The sequence below is a fragment of the Corvus hawaiiensis genome, chromosome 2 (assembly GCF_020740725.1).
Source record: "Corvus hawaiiensis isolate bCorHaw1 chromosome 2, bCorHaw1.pri.cur, whole genome shotgun sequence".
Taxonomy (NCBI): Eukaryota; Metazoa; Chordata; class Aves; order Passeriformes; family Corvidae; genus Corvus; species Corvus hawaiiensis.
In genome coordinates this window covers 59,534,311-59,554,819 of record NC_063214.1, presented here as the reverse complement: position 1 = coordinate 59,554,819, position 20,509 = coordinate 59,534,311, and the positions used below count along the sequence as shown (strand labels likewise).

The 20,509-nt window shown below is 34.9% G+C and overlaps 1 protein-coding gene across 6 annotated transcripts in view; it reads left to right on the top strand.

The window, feature by feature from the left end:
* The window catches only part of LRCH1 (leucine rich repeats and calponin homology domain containing 1), a 118,926-nt gene that overhangs the window by 51,492 nt on the left and 46,925 nt on the right, over positions 1 to 20,509 (top strand). For all 6 annotated transcript variants that reach the window (XR_007201750.1, XR_007201749.1, XR_007201751.1 and 3 more), the window contains exons 2-7: positions 3,997 to 4,141; positions 6,985 to 7,111; positions 12,443 to 12,548; positions 13,045 to 13,181; positions 14,368 to 14,495; positions 16,403 to 16,487. Coding sequence is in view for 2 of the 6 variants with exons in the window: in XM_048295288.1 (XP_048151245.1) it covers positions 3,997 to 4,141; positions 6,985 to 7,111; positions 12,443 to 12,548; positions 13,045 to 13,181; positions 14,368 to 14,495; positions 16,403 to 16,487 (728 nt within the window). In the remaining 4 variants the exon portion in view is untranslated. The remainder of the gene's footprint in view (positions 1 to 3,996; positions 4,142 to 6,984; positions 7,112 to 12,442; positions 12,549 to 13,044; positions 13,182 to 14,367; positions 14,496 to 16,402; positions 16,488 to 20,509) is intronic.

Sequence of the window (20,509 nt, the reverse complement as noted above, 5' to 3'; positions counted from 1 at the left end):
AAGGTTTGCCAACTAGTTGTTTCTGTACTTTGAAAGTATTTTCACAAGTTGTTTAAAAGTGTAGTTTCTGCATTTCTCCTGTTACGTAAATAACCCAAGAATGCCTTTGCAAAATATTTTTCAGAAATGAAAAAATTTATGGATTTTTATGAAAAAAATTCATGAATGGTGACAAAACCAAGATATATGCATACTATTTTTCTCAGTATGTTCAAAAGTTTTCCTAAAGTCTTAATTCTTGTATTTTATTCTAGAACTTGTATTTCAGGTTAACTCTGAGTTTTTTACAGACTTACTGAAAGATGCAGAAATTTGAGGCAAAAGTACCTTCGTATAAAATAGTATCAAAATAATTATGTAAACTTCAGAAGTTTCTCTACATGTTTGTATGGGCTTATAAGGTGCAGTATAAAACTGTTATGCAGGCTGTTTTCCTTTTAGGTTGTGAAGATGTGCTTTCCTGTATGGAATTTTCAGAAAGCTGCTAAGCTTTCTTCACAGCTGTATCGTGTTCAGAGCTTCACATTCATTCTAGGGTTGAATAAAAGCAATCTGTTTTCTTCTTTTACTTCCATATGATCAGGCAGGTCTATTTTTTGGCAGAAATTATACCACTTGTTAAAAATGTGGTGGGTATTCTGTATGTCAGGTTCCATTCCAGTACTGTGTTCCACAAAGACATTCAGATTTGCTATTAATGATACCTTTTATCAGTAAACTGTAGTGACAAACTTCTGCTTTTTCTATTAAGTTATGTTACAACAGTGGTAAATAAAATGTGTAGTTTTTGTTCCTCTGCCTTATACTGTGAATAGATTAGGTTTTTAAGAATTATTATTATTATTATTGTCATAATAATAATTATTCAGGAAGCAACAATAGATGCAGGTGTTGAAATTATCAAACTGTGATAACTAGACAGCAACAAATAATTGACTTCCTTTGTTGTGTGTGTAGTGTGTCCTGTGGATGACAGGAAGGGATTTGTCTGTTATGATCTGTGTGGTTTTTGTTTTTCTTCCTTCGGAAAGAAAATTTTGAGAACAAAAGATATTAATAAAAAATTTAAAAAAAAATTAAAGGCATTTAATTGTGGTAGTAATGTCTGTATTAGGAACAGGGTCAGTCTAGTTGCTATTTTGATTTTTTGAGATACTAGAATTTTTCAAGAGTGAGTCAAATATTGTGGCAACAGGTTTTTTTTTGATGTGAAGATAAATGTGAACAGGCATGAAGAGGGAGTTAAGGTGGCAGGCTGCAGTTTGAGAAGAAGTAACATTTTAGTGTTCACAGGTTTTGATCTGTGTATCACTGGAGAGGGATCAGGTGAAGGACGCGTTATTACTCTCCATCTAGTGCCATACAGGTGGTTTTCACCCTGGATGGAGAGTGTTGCTGTGACCTAGCCCACTGCGGGGCTGGGGCAGCAAGATGCCAATCAATCCCAGCCCCATCCCTGGATCGAGTTTCCCCAAGACACAGACTCGGAGGGTGGGTCGAGGGGCGGCTCAGAAGCCTAAGCCGCACCCCCTGGGCGGTGCCCGGGTCCAAGCCACCTCCCCCGGTTCGGGAAAATTCTCGGTTACTCGGTTGTTCACTGGTTCTCTGTTATAACTCCCGCCTCTCGGTTTCCCCCAGTGGTTCTTGTTACATGGAATCCTCCCCCGGCTTGTAACTCATTGGTTGTTTCCCCCTTTCCCCGCGGTTTTCAAACTCCCTGTAAAAATGAGGGAAAGCCTCTCGGCGGGATCCCAGCTTAAGATCATTGCCATGTTCTGGTTGCGAAACTTCTGACAATAAACCTGTTAGAAGCCTGACCAGAACAGCCTCTCTCTTCCTTTACCTCCGAGCTAACGTGAGCCGATGCCATCGGCTCCTGCCGTGTTTCCTCTGCAAAGAAGCCAGCGAGCTCAGCCAGCAGCTCCCTTCTTGATGCCGAAGTTGCTTCTGCGACGCACAGAAGTAACGCAGCCGGACTCTCTCTGACCTGGGGCATGCCAGAGCTCCTGCCACGAGCTCCAGAACTGCATTAGGAGGGTTCACTTCACTCATCTGGATTTTGCTGCTCCTTCCACTTTAAAGGAGAAAGCAGGCAGGATGTTTGTAGCAATGTCACCACAGAAAAACATGATTTAAAGAATGCAAGGTTTTCTTTGCAATCAAATTGTAAAATATGAATAGCCCCTGCATGATTCAAAAAGTTACAGCATGTCAGTCTTCTGTTAATATCTGATAATAAACATAGCTAGAAAGGCAGCAGAATTCTTTTGGAATGCCATGCTGGTGAACAAACGCTCTCAGGATAAATAGAAAACAGTAGAGAATTAAAGCACTAAACCAGAGGAACACTGAAGAGCTTTCTCCTGCTTTGAAACAGTAGTAAGATTCACTCAACAGGGAATGCTTTTGTTTGATGTCAGAAATAAAGGGAAGGAGAATATGAGGTAATGCTGCATCTAACCACCATCAAAGCCTGGTAAGAGAAAGCAGAGCAGTTAGAGTTGCTGTTGTATAGTAACTTAGAAGTGAATAATTTTGGTTGAGGTGCTCAACTCAATCACGCTACCATTAGGGTCAGCAGAGCTGCTCTCAGTTACTGCACCTGGAGGCCATCACAACAGTCTTGGTAGAGGATGGAATAATGAAGCCAACTTCTTGTTGGAAGCAATGAGGTGAAGCTAAGTGGAAGCTGACAAAGAACAGAATGTGCTGAATTTCAGCTTGCATTGCAGGAGACAAGAACAAAACTAATAAGTCCTTCTGACTGGTGATAGGTTTGAATTCAAGCTGTGCTTCTGCACAGCAAACTTCGAAGGATGTTAAAAAATTCTTCAGACTTCTACCTGCTTGTTCACAAAAAGCAAAAATATGATTTATAGCCCTAAAGACAGGAAACAGATCATCAGGGCTGTGGAAATAATCCATACTTCGGCTGCTTTTTCCTTTATTTAATTTAAGGAAGCTTTGAAAGAGGCTTTGAAGGATCAGGCACTAGGCCTAAAATAGCAGCAGTGAAGTGAGGAGATAATTAAGTTCTATTTTTTTCTTTACCATCAGACATTTCACTTTTTGCATAAGTACATTCCTGTTCCACTTAACAGGTGACCATTCTTCAGGTCAGGTTATCTGGCTGATGACACGGGTAGGTGGCATTTGTGTAGTTTCTGAAGATAAGATATTTCTTCTGCAACACTATTTAAACAATGATTTGAGCCCAGTTGATTCACTTGAATACTGGCATGCACTATTATTTTATGACTTGAGCTTACATCGGTATTATGATACCTCATTCTTCATACAGTGGTAGTTAAGTAACAAAACTCAGTAACGTTTTTTCCTCCTTATTTTCCTTTGTGTCTGTGTGCTTAGAATGGGAAATGAATGAATAACTGATCAAAAGTAAAAAGCTTTTGTTCTGTGGGTACAAGCAGAACAGGCTTTGGGGGATTGGAATCCATCATTGTTGTCTTGTATGTATTTATATAAAATCCATTCTTGAAAACCTCTGCTGTTTCTTTAGGTAGCATTCATTTATAAATGGTTTAGACACAGGAGAAAAAAGTCAGTTTGAAGAATTACCTAATTTATTTATTTATTTAAAGAAATTAAAGATGTAATCATGGTTACTTGTTTTCTCTCAGTGCTATCATTATTTGCAGATGTCTAACTGTGTATTGGCTAGATCTTTGGGTATATTATATGAGCTTTGGAATCTGTTTGCAGCTATTTCCTCAGCATATTGAGTCCTGCAAATAATTACTTTTTATTAGACCAAATAAATCCTAATTGAATGTTTGCTCTTTTATATGCAGCCTGTTCCGTTTCAAAATTGTAAAAGATTGTACTAGTTTTACTTTGCTTAATAAAAATACTGGTCTAATTTGTTGTCTCCCTGTAAATTATATTTATTCACTTACTTTAATAAAGCACAGCTTTTCAAAGTACATCTTTCTGACGGTTCAAAAAATATACCTTCTCTCTTTTTCCTCTTTTCAGATTTATCCAAAAATAGGTTAACTGAAGTTCCTACGGAGTTGTGCCATTTTGTGTCACTGGAAACACTAAATCTATACCACAATTGTATCAAAGTTATACCAGATGCCATAGTAAACTTGCAAATGCTAACTTACTTAAATTTGAGGTAAGTTTAACTTTGCCACTTTTTTTTTGTTTATTTGCAAATATGTAAAGCTTTTTTTGTCTGCACTTCATAAGCTTCTGGCACAACTGACTGCATTTTTTCATGTTACTGAAAGGGGTAATGCAAAAGCTCATTGGCTGCAGAGGCAGCTCTGTATGAAGGCATTGTAAATGCCAAAATGTAAAAATAATTATTAAAAGAAAGCCAAGCAATATTAGTCCAGTTCTGTCCCTTAACCTTCTAACAAATTCAGAATGCTAATCACATCGAAACAGTTGTATTCTATTAATTCACTTCTGATGACAAATTTTTTAAAATTTGACATACACTTTGCAGTTAAAAAGATGGAGGGACAGAGACAGAGGATTTATATTTTTCTCCATAGGGAATGGAATGGAAGAGCATGATTCTGTATCTATCACTAGCATAGTCATATTATGAAAGAAATACAGCTGCTGCCTTTTTTAGGAGAAAGTGGCAAAGAGTTGGATGCCTTTTCCTCCTTTCCAGGAAAAATGTGTGTGAATACTGATGAGTACAGAGAATTGCTGTTAGTTCAAGTGCAGGTGAATGCACATGTGCTCTTGATGGGGGGCAGGTGAGCCCTTTTCAGTTGGGGTGAGGATATAACAGTCTGGTCTTCACCAGAATGAGGTCTGAGTAGCAGGTGAAATGGCTCTTGGCCTTTTAAATTCAAGGAATGAAGGTTTGATCATCAGTTTTATCAACACTGAGGATCTTTCTCAAGTCTGTATTACTGTACTGTAGTTTTGGCCACTGTGGAACACTATTTTGGCTCTAAAAATTTAAGTGGAATAGTATGTCCTGAGTATCTGCACATATACAAGAAATAGCACTTGAGATTTTGAATTAGTGTTTGTTAGATATACATAAAGAACTTAAAAACTGGATTAAATTATTAAATATACATAAAATGTCTTGGTAAATTTAGGAATTAGAATTGACTTGGTTAGAACTCAATGTCATGAAACAGTGAATTAGAACTCTGTGTAGTGATAGAATTTGTCTGAGTCATCACAAAGCTAATAGATTTTATATCACATACGACAGTAAATTGGACAAAATTAAAAGGAATCTTTTCATTTGATTAAATAAGGTAATTTCTCTCAGTTTAAAATCCCCTCTTCACTTGAATGTGCCCTTCCCTATGTTAGCTGAATGTAGTGAACAGTCTGAAGAAGGAAATACATCCTTGACTTTCTAACCACATTGCTTCTTGGCAAGAAATATATAATAGATTTAAAACACATATTTTTGTGCCTGTTACCAGCAGAGCCCATATGTTAAACAGCCTTAGAAAGTGATGCCAAGAGATCTATATATAGTCTTTGGGCTTTGGTGGATACTGCTCATGTTTTATTTAAAGAAATTCCTTTTAAACTAATGATGATTTATTACTCACTTGCCCTGGTTATGCTCTGTTCCTTATCTCTTAGTGGGTTGCTTCTGAGTTCTGTGGAACTTAAAAATTGTTTTTACTTATTTTTTATCTGTGTCTGATCTGCAGTATAGGGTTACTGTTTTAAAGTATAGGCTTCCTCAATTTGAGCTCTTTAGAACTTGAAAAAATATTTCCAAGTTATTTTTTAAAAAAGTTGTGTCTTGGTCTTCTGTAAGAATGCTGGAATTAAGAAAACAGGCTGCACAATAAGCATTGATACTTTTTTTCAGCTGCTGCTGGTTAGTAGTTGGATTTCTCATTTTTATTTTCTTTGGATTTGCTACTTGGTATCTGTCTGTATCCTGGTATGTGCAGCAGAGATATGACAGTAGTTTGCTTTGTACAATATTTTGAGACTGTTGTGTGGAGCATGAATATGCATCTTTTTATGCATCTTTGTAGCACACTGCTGGATTGGCAGTTGAAGAAATGCTTTGCAACTTGTGGAATTTTGATTTTTGTTTGGTTTCGTTTCACCTCAGTATTGCAAGTCCTGCTGAAATTACACAGGATAGTTTTTGCCACATGTTTCCAGAGTTCAGTCATATATCTTTGCTTTCTGAAGCCTTAACATGTAGTCAGGAGCTAATTAAAATGATTTGTACTGGGTTGCCACTCTAAGTTACTGTTCATTGTTTTACTACAGGTTAATAATCATAAGAAAGAAAATGTTATATTTTAAGAAAACTTTAAAATATTCTAGGAGAGAGTAATTACTATGTTATTCTGATGAGCATAAAGTTTCTTCTGGGAATTGAGCCACAAATTACTATTTTTAATCTTGTGGACATCACAAAGGGTCATGACATTTGTCATCTTTAAGCTTATGAGTCTTGGAAAGAAGTGAACCATTGATAGTCCAGAAAAGTTTGCTGTATTTACCTGGGTTAATAGCATAGAACTGTAGAACAAGATGTACCAAGTAATCTTCAACTATAAATGTACTTTAAATTAATTGAGAAAATAACCATTTTGTCTGTAATTTATATATTTGTTTTTCAGTTGGAACAAAAGGCATCCATTTTAATGGCACATAAAACCACAGGCATGTTTAAATACTTGAAAATACTGTCTCAGTTGACTTTCCTGTATTCATTAGGAAGGGAAACATCTGTTCTTTGTGACAAATAGATTTGTTACAATGTTGTTAAACTGATACAATGCATTTTTTCCAGAGTGGTAAATTCTGCAGTATTGTTAGTCAATAATCAGGTATTTCTGATGTGCAAGTCTCTTCTTAATGATTGCCATTTGGAAATTTCAATTTTATCTGCGTAAAATACAACCCATAAAAATGAAGAAATTTTGCAGCTCTCAGAGTTTGTGAGTATACAGCAGAACATCACTGATGATTTTAATATTTTGTTTTGTTTTGTTGCAGTCGAAATCAGCTTTCTTCTTTGCCAGCTTGCCTGTGTGGTCTTCCTCTAAAAGTCTTAATTGCAAGTAACAATAAGCTAGGTTCCCTTCCAGAAGAGATAGGTCAGCTAAAACAGTTAATGGAATTGGTATGTTACTGATCTTTTTTTTCACTTTTTATTTTGATTTCTTTTGAGTTTAAATAGAAACAATAAAATTCACTTTTCACATATATTTGAACAAGTGCTTAATACTATAATGTAGTTTGCAAAACTTAAGTTTTTAACTTCTCAAGTGTGTTGGATAGTAACACAATACGAGTTTCTTTTATGTTCTTCAGGACTGTTTTAAACAACATCACTGCTCTCGGTTCATTCAAAACTCAAAGTTCCTCATCTTTACCAGTTTTGCTCACTGCCTGCCCTGGCTCCCTGTTTCACTGTGTAGAGTTCATAAGTTCTGGCATCAGGCTCTGCAAGGTTGTACCCCCCTGTAGCACCCTCCCCTCCTGCTTCCTTTCTGTGTTGTTACTATCTGCTTACCACACTGCATTCCATTTGTGATACTGGTTTTATCAATCTATTTTCATTTTATTTCACTACATTTATCATGCAACCTTCCTTTCCTGGAACACCCATCTAAACAGATCTACAAAATGGTTATACTCCTCTTGTTTTCAAAGCTGTCCACATGAATACTCTTTCTCCAAGCAGTAGATCATTTGGAAGATATTGTCTAGTCAATGACAGTCTGAAAAAGCAAAACTTATTTGGTACTATAGCTTAAAATTAATTTAATTGCACATGTTTGTGGAAAATATATATAAGAGAATGCTTCCTTTTCTCTCCCTTTATCTTCCTTTACTATGTGTTGTGAGCAGAGACTCTGAATTCTTTATGACGTAAGACTTCTGTTTATTTCTATTTATTTTGACCTTTTGAGATACAAATTGACAAATAAACTAATTTTGACACTGCTAATTTATGCATAGTAAAACAACCAGATCTGAACTTCCTTCCAGCTGCTGGTACCTCCACTGACAGCATTTACCTTGCACATCTTTTCTGTACCCGAAAGGGCCTTGTTATCATATTCTTATTTTTATCGTAGTAGTTCCTCCGATAAATTATGTTACAGAAATTAATAACCTTGATTGAGGCCCCAGCCCTGCTATTGATTCTTCATAGGTGGTGGCAACTGTGGGGCTTTTTCCTTTTGGTATTCTTGAACCAGCATCCTGTAGTCAGGCTTCTGTTATATATTACAACTGATGTAGTAGTTGGTGGGGATGATGGGGGTAGTTACCTTTTCCTTTCTGGGTTATGACTGAGCTTAAAACTAGCAAGTTTATTTTGTTTGGTGAGCATTATTAATTTATCTTACCAAATATTTTAAATTTTTGTATGTATGTGATGGGTTTAGTGAGATTACACAGATGGTTCTGATTTAATTAATCTTAAAAATGTGCTAGTTTATAGCATTGTTTTTGTTGTGCTTAAAATAGATATATTAAAAGGTGGTGGTTCCAGTTTTATAAATAATTGAAGCTAAATTTAGTAAAAAATTGTAGTAAAAAAACTAAAAGCTTGAAATCAATGCCGATTATACCTGAAATAGATTGGGTTTGTTTAGTTCAAGCATATAATGTGTTTAAATTCTGGAATAGTGGATTTTCATATTGCTTTCCAGTTACAGTATAGTTTCAGTGTTACTCTTTGTCATGAAGAAAAATTTCTGCTCTAAAAGTGTTTCATATGAGAGGCTCTAGCTATATGTCACTTTGGTAGCCTAGAAGATACATGAGAACTGAAAAAGGTCTGATGCTTGTTCTTTGGGATTTAGAAGGCATCGGGGGCAGAGCTGAATGAAGAACAAGTTTTTGTTAAATTGAGCGTGAGTCTGTTCAGATGACCTGATTACACAGTTTGATGCCACCATGTGTGTTTGGTACATTTCTAGTGAAATGAGATGCACTATTTAACTGGAAATGACATAACTGTGATGTATTGGGAAAAGCAAATAGTGGTAGGATTGAGAGTAGGGATCTGTGTTGGCATGTATAATATAAAGCAGTTTAGATAATAAGGTGATCATTGTTCTAAAATGAGTAAAAGAAACAAACAAAAACCATGAAGTCATATTGCAGTTGTTGCACAAAAAATTCAGCTGTGTGAGAGCAATGCCAGCCTGAAGAGTATGGAATTCAAGCAGAAGCATCACTCAGCCCTCTGGCAGGGAATGCTGTTGTTTTGCTGTGTACACAGTGCTGGTGCTGGCCTGGGCCAGGGGGTCAATCCTGAGATGCCACCTGGCTCCATGCAGTTCTTGTATCAACAGGACATTTCTGAGCAACCTCAGGTTCCTCAAATGTTTCACAAGCCGCATACAGTGAGAGCTGTGTGTACATAGCAAAGGATTCTTTTTACCTACCTTTTTAATACAAAATTTACCCCTATAGTCACTGTAGAACAATATAGGCATAATTTGGTGCAAATTAGACCAGATCTTTGCAATAAACTCTTGATTTTCCCCTCTGTCCTCCAAAATGGGGTAGGTAATGGTTTTTCTATTACATGTATGTGTTTCTATGAATTTCATACCTGTAGCAGCTATAGAATAATTTTGATATTACATGCAGAAAATTTTCAGGTATTCTTTTGAATTTAGGATTCTGACTGGTAACTTACTTTGGTGCTTATAACATAAATTTTTCTCCCTGCAGAACACATTGCCATTATTTGTAAAATTTGGTTGAGAAATTTACTTCTATTTGCAACTCTTTCACGCAATCATGCCTCTGCTGTCAGCCAGGAGAGTGCAAAATTAGTGTGAAGATAACCTGAAACTTACTTTCTACCAAGGAAAAGTAATTAGGCAGAGATGGCTCAATAATTGTACCCAAAACTATCAGATGTACAGTAAAATTCTGTTCTCCATCCTATCAGGCAGTATTGCACTTCTGCCTTCTTCAGGTAACAGCCCTCTCCATCTCTGGGCTGCTCCAATCTCATGTTGGAAGCCTTCAAATTTCTCACCTGGGATTTATGTCATTTATCCCAGTCATCTACTCAGAGACAGCAGCCTGACCATGCTGCCTGCTGTTTCCCAAAAGGGTCCATGTGCTCACATACTGTGTAACTTCTTTTTACTATTCAGTATGGCTTTTATGTCACAAGCTCTGACTGAACCCATGTGCTTTGTAGGAATAATGGCTCAGTCAGGAGTCCCAAGTTTAAAATTATGTAAGGAGGAAGTTTGCCTCGATTTGAATGGTTTGGATAAACTTCTGTGTGTGTATGAATAAATATGTTAATATGGAGCTCGAGTACCATATTGTTTTTTCTGTTTATATTGCTGGACGTATATGCGGAATTTGATTGGTTTAAGGCAATTTAAACTTTACCGTAAACAAAGGGAAACAGTTGATGATTTTGTTTTCATGCCACTGAGCTTAATGCCACAGAAATTAATGTTAAATTTAAATACACCTTATATTTCTCTGATTTTGACAAATTGTCTTGTCATGACAGGACATGGCCTATCTCGTGAGAACAAAATATAATTAATACAAGAAGTCTGACCTCAGCAAATTCTAGTTCTCCATGGAACTTGAGTAGGTGTTTGCACTTCAGTTACGTGCAAATGTCCCTGAAGCTGAGTTCCAAATTGCTGGTTGCATAATTCCTTAAAAAATTACTAGCTTGGAAACCATAGGTGTTTGATTGATAGTATTGCTTCCATTACTTCCAAAGTAATGGGAAAGTTTAACACTGTCACATACACATTCATGAAGCCTAATAATAGTCAAGAGAATAACTACAAATAATATTATAGGTCTTTGTTTTCCATGGCTATTCAAAGTAATAAAAAAAAGCAAATTGGACTACAGTGTTTAGTAGGATAAAGGACACTTGTCTCTAGAGATCTTGTGAATGCTGACATACTGTCACAACAGATCAGTCTTGTTGAGGATGTTTTGAAAGGCTGTAAGTAGAAGTGGGCTTTGTTTTTGAGGTTACACACTGCCAGGTTTCTTTTTCTTTTTTTGGTGCTTCCTCTAGAATTCTCTGTCACTTTCCCTGACTTGTTCTGATGTGTGTGCCTAAGTACACTTGGTCTAGAATTTCTTTGCCACAAGGTGACTTTAAATTCTGTGCTCTAGAAATCAAGTATCTAATTATGAAGTAATTTAAAGACTGTAAATTAAAAATAGGACAGTGAAGCTTTAAAAATAAATGATCTGGGAACAGTGCAATTAACCAAACTTTGGGCAAAAATCCACTCATTACCTGGCATTTTAAATTTCCTTGTCTAAGAGCTACAGTAATTTCCTGACTGTGTTTTGAGAAGGGAAGGAAGTCTTGGCAGCATTATGATTCTATTACAAGAAGAAACTTGTTGGATACAGGGAGCAGCATTGCCTGATCACATGTCGCTTTTACTATCATTTTTTTGTTAACTAGATTTTAGGCTCAAAGATAGGGAGTTAATATAATGCTTTTGGCTGGTATTAAAGCAAGCATCTTCAAAGACATGACTTGGAAATCTGACTTACTTCTCAAACTTTTGTAGTCGAAGAGCTCCCAGATACTTTATAAATCCATTTGAAGCAGTTGAGACAGTAGGAGTATTCTGTTGGCTTTTCAGGAAAATTTGGTATTGCCCTGCCCCTTTCAGCTTCCATACTGTGAAATATTGTTTCCCTCTTTTAATACAGAAATGAAAGCATAATTGGGACATTACTCAAATTTGCTGGTTGTCTGGGATGTAAGCAGAGGTTTCAATGTCCATTTGGCAGGAAAAATGATAGCTAGTATTTAACAGTTGTCTCATTGCAGACTGACTTAATCCAAGAAGTTGATCTTGCATACACATTCATAGCAGTTTCTTGTTAGAAATAGTTATGTAATGCTAAACAAGCTCTGTCCTATTTCATTATGACCTACTACGTGCTATGATGATCAAATACATGCTTTTACTGACCATCATTACAGAATGTTACCACTGTATTACTATTGTTATTACTATTATTTTGCTTAAAGATTCCATCTAGAAGAAGAACCTTTTTAAAAACTCAGATGCACACACCAGGATTTTTACATTTCATCCTAACATATTTGGTTATATAATCGTGATACTGAATTCTTCATATGAAGAAAAGAACAAAAAAGTAGAACTTCTTAACTAAATAGTTTTGAATATTTCTATAAAAATTAAATTATCTTTTAAAATTAACTTGTTCTTCAAATAAGAATTTGGTCTGGTTTTAAATAATGTGCAAACATTTTCCCATGTTTTGTTTTTTGTGTTTTTTTTTTTTTTTTTGCATTGTGACTACCGGACATAGATTGTTGCATTTTTCCAGGTTAATAAAATGTTACAATGGTAATAGCAAATTAACTATGTTTGTATTATGGAACATGTAGGAGCTGGAAGTTCATTATTCTTTATAATAAACAGTTATTACTGTTTTACTGTAGGATGTCAGCTGTAATGAAATCACAGCTTTGCCACAGCAGATAGGCCAGCTGAAATCTTTAAAAGAACTGAATGTCAGAAGAAATTACCTCGAAGTTTTACCCCAAGGTAAAAGCAAACAAACAAAAAAATATCTTTATAGTAGCTCTTCCTATTATAATTTTGAAAGTACTTTTTAATCATATAAATAGCTACAATTAAAAAGTAGCTATTACCTTGTGTTTGAATTTATTCCATTTGAGTGTGCAGAATATAACATTCAATGGTATCCACTGAAGAACAGTGTGTCAGGTTTCTTCAATGTACCTTTATGATTCTAGGCAACTTTTAAGTTGAATAAGTGTCTGAATGCAGTATGGGAGCTGTCAGCTGAATTTCAGGAAAAAAAAAAAAGTCGAAGTATTTGTTTTAAAATTTATTATTACTTGTATAACAATAACACTCTTCTATTTCCCAGTATAGAATGGAGTAAATATTGATCTTATTCCTCCCTGAGTTTGTATTTTTCCTGAATGCAAAAGAAGGGTTATTCAGAAATATTTTATTACTTTATGCCAAAAATAAAAACAGATATAACACCTTCTCTCCTTTTTATTACTTTTAGAACTAGTACAGCTTCCCTTGGTAAAGTTTGACTTTTCCTGCAATAAAGTGCTTGTGATTCCAATTTGTTTTAGAAAGATGGTGCAGTTACAAGTATTACTGCTTGAGAATAATCCTTTGCAATCTCCACCAGCACAAGTAAGTAACAGCTATAATTTAAATTGTGCCTAATATTGGATGGCTGCTAACACATTAGACTGTAAAATGTCACCTTCTGCAATTGCAGGCTTCTGAGTTTCATTCGTCACAGACATTAGTTGTTGATATCTAAATAAGACATAAAAAATATCCTGTGTTTTCAATATGAATTTGTACACCACTTAAGCCAACACACGTCTAGAAGGTGTCCATTCTGTTAGCTGTTTATTTTTTTCATTTCTATCTGCATATGAAACTTAGTGTTGGAATATGTGTATAGTTTTGAAAAGGAGTAGTGATAAACTTCCTGGGGAATTTTTTTTCTGTTAAAAAGAATCCAGTTCTAGAAGGTCCTACAGTGATTTGCTATTAACTTAAAAAATATGCAGATGGTCTAAAACATAATCCATGTGAAATTTATTCCACTTTATAGTGTAAGCTTATAGATTGTGATACACAAAGAAATAAAATGCCTCTTTGGAACTGTAGGCCACTGAGTAATAATGATAAAGGAATGCAACCTGTGCTTGCTGCTTATGGACAATTTTGTTGTTGTTGACTTACTGAACAGTAAATTCAAACTGCACCTCTGAAAGCTACAATTGTTCTAGATCAACAGCTGTTGAAATACTTAAGACTTTTTATTATACTGGAGAAATGCTTTTCATAATCAATAGTGATACTGCCTTTAAAAAAAATACAAAGTACATTGAAGTGTTCACTTAAAGAGAAAGAAAATTTTAAAATGAAATGAATTGCATCATGTTTGGACACTACTAAAAATAATGTGACCAAGGATAGAAAGAGCACACTGGTTAATTGAATGTCATTATACACTAATTTTGAAAAATTAATTAATTACTCGCTTTATAGTTAGTAATAGGCCATACTGTATATTTTAATGTAATTTTTTTGAGTTAGAAGCTCAGTTGGCTTTTTGTAAAGTAGAATACATTATTTTCTTGTTTTCCGTCTTAGTCTCTGAGGATATTTATACTGATACACACAAATAACTGAGTAGATAATAGAAGTACTTTGTAATTTAAAAAAAAGAGTAAAATCTATTTTCCTTTAAGTGAAATTTATAATATTAGTTGAATTTCAGGGAGGTTTAAACTAAGTGACACTTCGAATAAATTACTTTTTTCATTGTAGTTATAAACCTAATTTTTTCTTTGTCTGACAGATTTGTACAAAGGGTAAGGTGCATATATTCAAATATCTGACTGTACAAGCCTGTCAGATCAAAACAGCAGACTCACTGTACCTTAATGCCATAGAACCACAGCATTTGCCACAACCTGTGGAAGAGAGGTATGTATGAAAGTCTCACTTTGTTTCTTCATGTAACACTTATAAACAATGAAATAGTATTTATCTTTAGATTCCATTTGTTTCTCTAGATGCTATTTAGAGTGTACTTTTTTGCATAAAGATTTCATTTGCTTTGATTTAAGTTAAACAAATTTGCTTTTATTCTAATGAAATCCCTGTAAGAGTTTAGAAAATTAAAAATCAGTTCTGATGAAAGTTAGCAGCACATTAGTTAGGAGTTTAAAAATGAACCTTAGTTTAAATCTAACCTCTTCCTAGTGGACTCCTGGAATACATTGAAAACAATCAAATGGTAGTTACATTAAGTGTTGGATCTATCTATCTATCAACACATTAAATAAATTTTAATTTTGTCTGTTATTTTGTGATTTATATGTTTTATGATTTATATGTGATTTATATGTTTACACATTCGTGACATAGTAATCTTAATCTTTTTTAATTCATACAAAGTCATCTGCCAAACAAAGATAACTGCATGGATGTTGAGGTGCTTTTAAAATGAAGTGTGCTGATGTGTTAGCAAAATGAGGCCAAATCTTCTGTGTCTTGCATCAGACTCATAGGAAAGGTCATCTTGTACCATGGTTTAAGGACAGGAACCAGATACAAAGCAGCTTCTTTCTATGAGGATCTCCATAGCTGGTTGGAAATCAGCTTTTAGCCCAGTCTTTCTTTGCTAACATAGGGAGTGTAATATAACCAATCAGAGAAAGTATAATATCCTTGAAGAGAAGTACTCAATGAAAATGAAGTGTTGATATGAATAATAATAAAGATGTTACTGTTAAAACCCTGACAGGAAAACAACAAGAGCTGTTATGGAATCTCCCTTTCAGTCATCTCAGTAAGGTTTCAAATAAATTGTTTTCCTCCATGTACCTTTGGAGATCCCTTTGTGAATTTCTATCAGATAAATGGCAAAGGTGAGAAGAATCCAGGATGGAAGAGTAGGTTTTCCATTTGGGAAACACCTACTGGTTTTCTGTTTTGTTCTTTTAGTATACAAGAAAATTGACAGGAATGTCATGTCCCGTCTGATATTTTGGTCATACTGAAGAATATAGGTTAGGGTAAGGGGATGGTACAGAGTAGATTTCCAAAGGCAGTTTCTACAAAACAATCCTCAGTGTTTACTGATAAAAGGTTATTTAAGATTAGGATTAATTAATCATATACCTTAGTCATGTGAAGGCTGATAAAGCTCCTTTCTTAAATTGCTGTGTCAATCTGATTTCAGTATCACAGTTACCAGGAGAGCAAATAAAGGGATAATGTATATTTTTAAAAAAGTTAGGTGATGAGAATATTGCATCTAATAGTGCACTTTAAAATGAGTAGAGGTCATATTGGGTAATGAAACCAGAATAGAGAGCAGTTGCTGTTATTACAGTAATTTTCTTTAAAACCTAAATTCCAAAGTCTATTTTAAGGCATGAAAAGGAGGTTTCTGTGTTAATAATTACTTCAAGCCTCAGGGAGATATTAGTTCATTTTTAATGGATCAATGGTTGCAATTAAATCACTTGACTCCAGTTTGAGTTTTACTATTTTGGATGCTTCTTCCATGGCTAAATTGCTTCAGTTGGATTCCTGTGCTGCTTAGCTAGTAACTAAGCAGTTTTGCCTAGTGTATGGACAAAAGCAAGCTAATAGCAAATGATTTGTTGTTTCATTAATCATTAGGCTAACTAGCCATACAATCTGATCTATTTTATCATCACCAGATTGTAAATTTTTAGTATTTACTGTACTAGGCTATTTCACCTTCTATTATTAAGAATGGTTCAAAATTTGCTCAGGGTTAAGTGACACCAGGACAAAATTTGAACATAAAAACTATGATAACTTTTTAATGATTTTTAATTCTTTTTATTCACATCTAGCATTGATGACATCTACCCAAGTAAAAAGGACTCAGATTCAGGTGTTGGTAGTGATAATGGTGATAAACGTTTGTCAGCAACAGAGGTGAGTTATCTGCATTTTGTGTCCAGCTCCTCTTCCAGCACTCATATTTTGACTGTGTTTTAAGTTGGGTAATAATATGAAAAGATTTTTAGACTTAAAAGCTGTGCAACCATATCCTTGACAAGAATTTCACACTAAGAAATGGCTAAAGCAAAGATAAAAGGAGCCTGTGATTTTTTTGATTTTTTAAAAAATTTTTTTGTTTGTACACTGTCTGGCAATGAGACGCTTCCAAATGGTTACAGACTTGCCAATAGTGAAAATTTTCTACAGTTTTCCAGGAGTTTGCATAATCTAGAGAATGAAAAACAGACCAGAATTCACATCTGCTGTTTTCAACAAAGTAAACATGTTAACAGGTTACAAGCTGATGACTTCTCACATATTTTTCTCTTTGCCTGATTACTCTTTCCTGTTTGGAATCAACAGTGCCCAGTCCCAGTATGTTCTGTGATTGGTTATGGCAGATTGCTAAAATGTAGAAACTTTAGAAACTTTGCAGATCTTAATGTGTTTAAATGTTCTGGCAGCTAGGCAATGCTGAAAATAAACCTTCAGATCCTTTCCTGAACTTTTCTGTCTGACTGAGCAAAGAGAAAGGATAGCTTTGTGGGACTAGTGTTGTCCTAAGCAGTTGGAACTGACTTTCACGGAGTTCTGGTTTTTTTTCTGAGACACTGCTCAGCTGAACAGGGCACTAAATCTATATGGAGTTGAACTGAATACATAATGATAAATAACTAAATAATGAGCAGTATAAATCAGTGATGATGATCTTTCTGAAATGTACAATAATGGGATTTGTGGTCTGACCTAATGGGAAATACCTCACAATAAAAGGATGACCTTCTTGCTACTTAAAATAATTTTACACTGATTTTTTTTGTGTTTTTCTCGTCCTTTGAGGAAAAGGGATTCTGTTTCTTGTGGAATAAATGTATGAAGAATCAAGCTTAGGTACTGAATTTATAGTTACTGAAAAGCAAATTGAACATGAATCCACTTACACACTGATTGGTCTTTTAAATACAGTAGTACTTTAAAAAACCTCACGTGAATTTCCAAGTGTTTGGGCAAGTTTCTTGGTAGATGGAAGTGAAGCAGAATTGTTATGATTTCTAGCCAATTCTCTAATGGTTTTCCTCTAGGTGTGAGAGCATGCAGTCCGTTCAGAGACATTTACAAACTGTTTTGCCAGTCTTACACTTCCTGAAGCTCAGCTGGCTTGTTAATGAAACTGTTATTGCAGAATTTCCTCTTTAGCTATAAATATCACCGTTAGTAAATAGATTATGTTACCTGTAATGAAAATACAGCAATTGAAATGCTGGAAAACATACTTTAAAGACTACCAACAGTGAACCAATACATTTTTAATAGCACAAAGCTTTTTTTATATGAGAACAATTTACTCATTCTATCCCCACCTGACTGCTGCTTTACTATTAAGGAGAACTAGATGCTGAGATCAGTAATCCAAAATGCATTTGGTAGTAAATTTACCACTCGCTTTCGTTCTGATGTGACCTTTAATACCTGTGTAAGATGTGGGAATTGTTCAAGAAATATTAGCATGATGCAAATACAGGTTCACATATGTTATTAATTACAGTCAGAAAGTTACATACCAAACATTGGATAAACATTAAATGATCAGTCATAAAACAATCAGTAAAACATGTTTCTGGGCATTTTTTTTTTTTTTTTGAGTACAAACTAGTCTGAAAGGTAGTGGCTATTGAGTTTCTACTCTTTTACAGGAAATGCTACAACATCATTTTTCCTGTGTGTAACTTCATAACATAAAAGAATCACTTGTTTGAACACTAATGTAGTCTTTAGGAAGCTTGCCAATTAACTTTGGATGAATACACATAGGAGGGAGTAGTTGATGAAATGAACTGTTTCTGTATCTCTCTCTGACTTTATAGGGTCATTACAGCATCAGTTTTCACAGCTAGAGCCATCTTGGGCATTTCAAGTGAAAGGTATTTTGTAGTGTTGCTGTAAAATTGATCACTGCAACTTAAAGCCAAATTCTGCCTTAAGGCAGTGTACCATGTACCTCATCTTTTAGGAAAAAATATAGCATTTTGATTAATTTTCCCACTTCCTTTGGCCTTATTTTTTCTTTTGTTAAAATTCATGAGAATGAGATTAGAATGGTGTCTCTGCTTTAATACCCATGTGAGTGATGCATTAGTACCAGCAGTAATGTATATGAAGAATCTTTCAAAGTGCGTCATCTGAATTCTTAGAATAACGTTAAGTAGTTTTGATTCTTATATGTCTATTATATTCTGTTGCTGTCTGAATAAAAAATAAAACTGTGGAAGAAGGAAGTTGGATACAGTATTTCACCTGTAAAGGAGCAATACTTTTGTATTATCCAAAGCTGCTTTGGATAGTTTTTGTTTCATAGTATACTGACAGGAAACACCTGGAAAATCAGTTGCAGAATTTTACAGACATAGCCTGTAAAAGGAATATTTTTTTGTTTCCAAATTGAATGGTCTGTTCCTTTTTTTATACCAGCACTCCAAAATATTTTCTTCAAAGTATGTGTTACTCCCCTGAGAAAAGTGTACCTGTTTAGGATCCAGAACTTCTAATAATGTGTGTAGGAACATATTACTGTGCTATTTTCAAAGGATAGTTGAAAAATTAACACAACATGAACTTTGATCTAGAATGATTAAATATAGTGCGTAAATGTCACATGAGATACAGCCTGAAAGAGAAGGAACTGTAACCTTGGTTGTCTGAATGAATTTATACTGTACCTGTCTTTTTTTTTCTTAAGCTGTTGGATTGTCGTTGCTTCAGATCTAAAAGAACAGTGGCTTTTGTGCTTAGAATACTTGAAGCATCATTTATTTTCTGTTTGAGCTACTAATTTGTTTTGTTTTAAAATACTATTAATTTAAAATTTCGAAATTTATTTTGGAAAGGCTTTATGAAGCCCCTGAACACTCTTCTGAAATTTTTCTCCTTAAGCAGAAGAATACAGCTAGTGAAGCCACAGAGTTAATAACGTGTAGTTTGCTCATTAGAAAGAACATTCATCATGGTCCATGTTTACAACATGTTTTGAGTCCAACGTATTCTTGGAAAATAAGAATAACTGCATGTATATTTGACAGAGTTTTTAAGACCAAGGTAGATTTGCTCCCTCCTTTATCACACACTTTAGCTTCAGGAGTTAGAAAAAAATACTTTCTACATGGAATATGAACATATAAAAGTAGGAAGAATGGCAAACTTCTACTAGAAGCTAGCTAGAATTAAATAACTGATTATATATAATACAGTCCCATTTCATTGCAGATCTTTTTTGTTACACTGGTCTGAACTGATAAAATGGGGAATATAATTTCCTTAAAAATATATATTCTTCAAGGATATGAAACAAACTACTATATATGTATTATAGCAGTTATAATTACAGAATACGTTTATGGAAAATGTATGCACAGAGTAGCAAGTTACAGAAACACAGAGCATTTAAAGAATAAGCAACACCCATGGGTTTGCTGGCGAACACATTTGCAAAGTTCTGAGACTGCTGTAATGGTAAGTTCTCTATCTTAGGAGAACAAGAATAAAAACTTGGCCTCTTCTGCAATCTGTGGTTTTGCTCTAGTTCACCTCAGGAGAGAGCGTGAGCAGGTCCCACTTGAGCAGGTCACTGCTGGCCCTACAAAGAAACAGAGCCGTAGTGGCCTGGGACAGAAGTGTGTCAGTGCTTCCTTGTGCAGCTGCTATCTGTAAAGTCATAGATGGGATAGGGTTGTAGATACAAGTAATGTGTTTAGTGTACCAGCTAATACAGCTGAACAAAATGGGAGAGCTTTTAAGTCAGAAAAGGCTAGTGTACTTCAGAGTTTATGCTTTTTTTTTTTTCAGCTCAGTCAGTTAATATAATTAAAGATGTTGCCTTGGTCTACAAAGTTCGTCTTGATTGCTCTAGGCATTCAGTTCAGAAGCTTCCTAGTAAAGCGGGGAAGAATATTCTTGGAGGG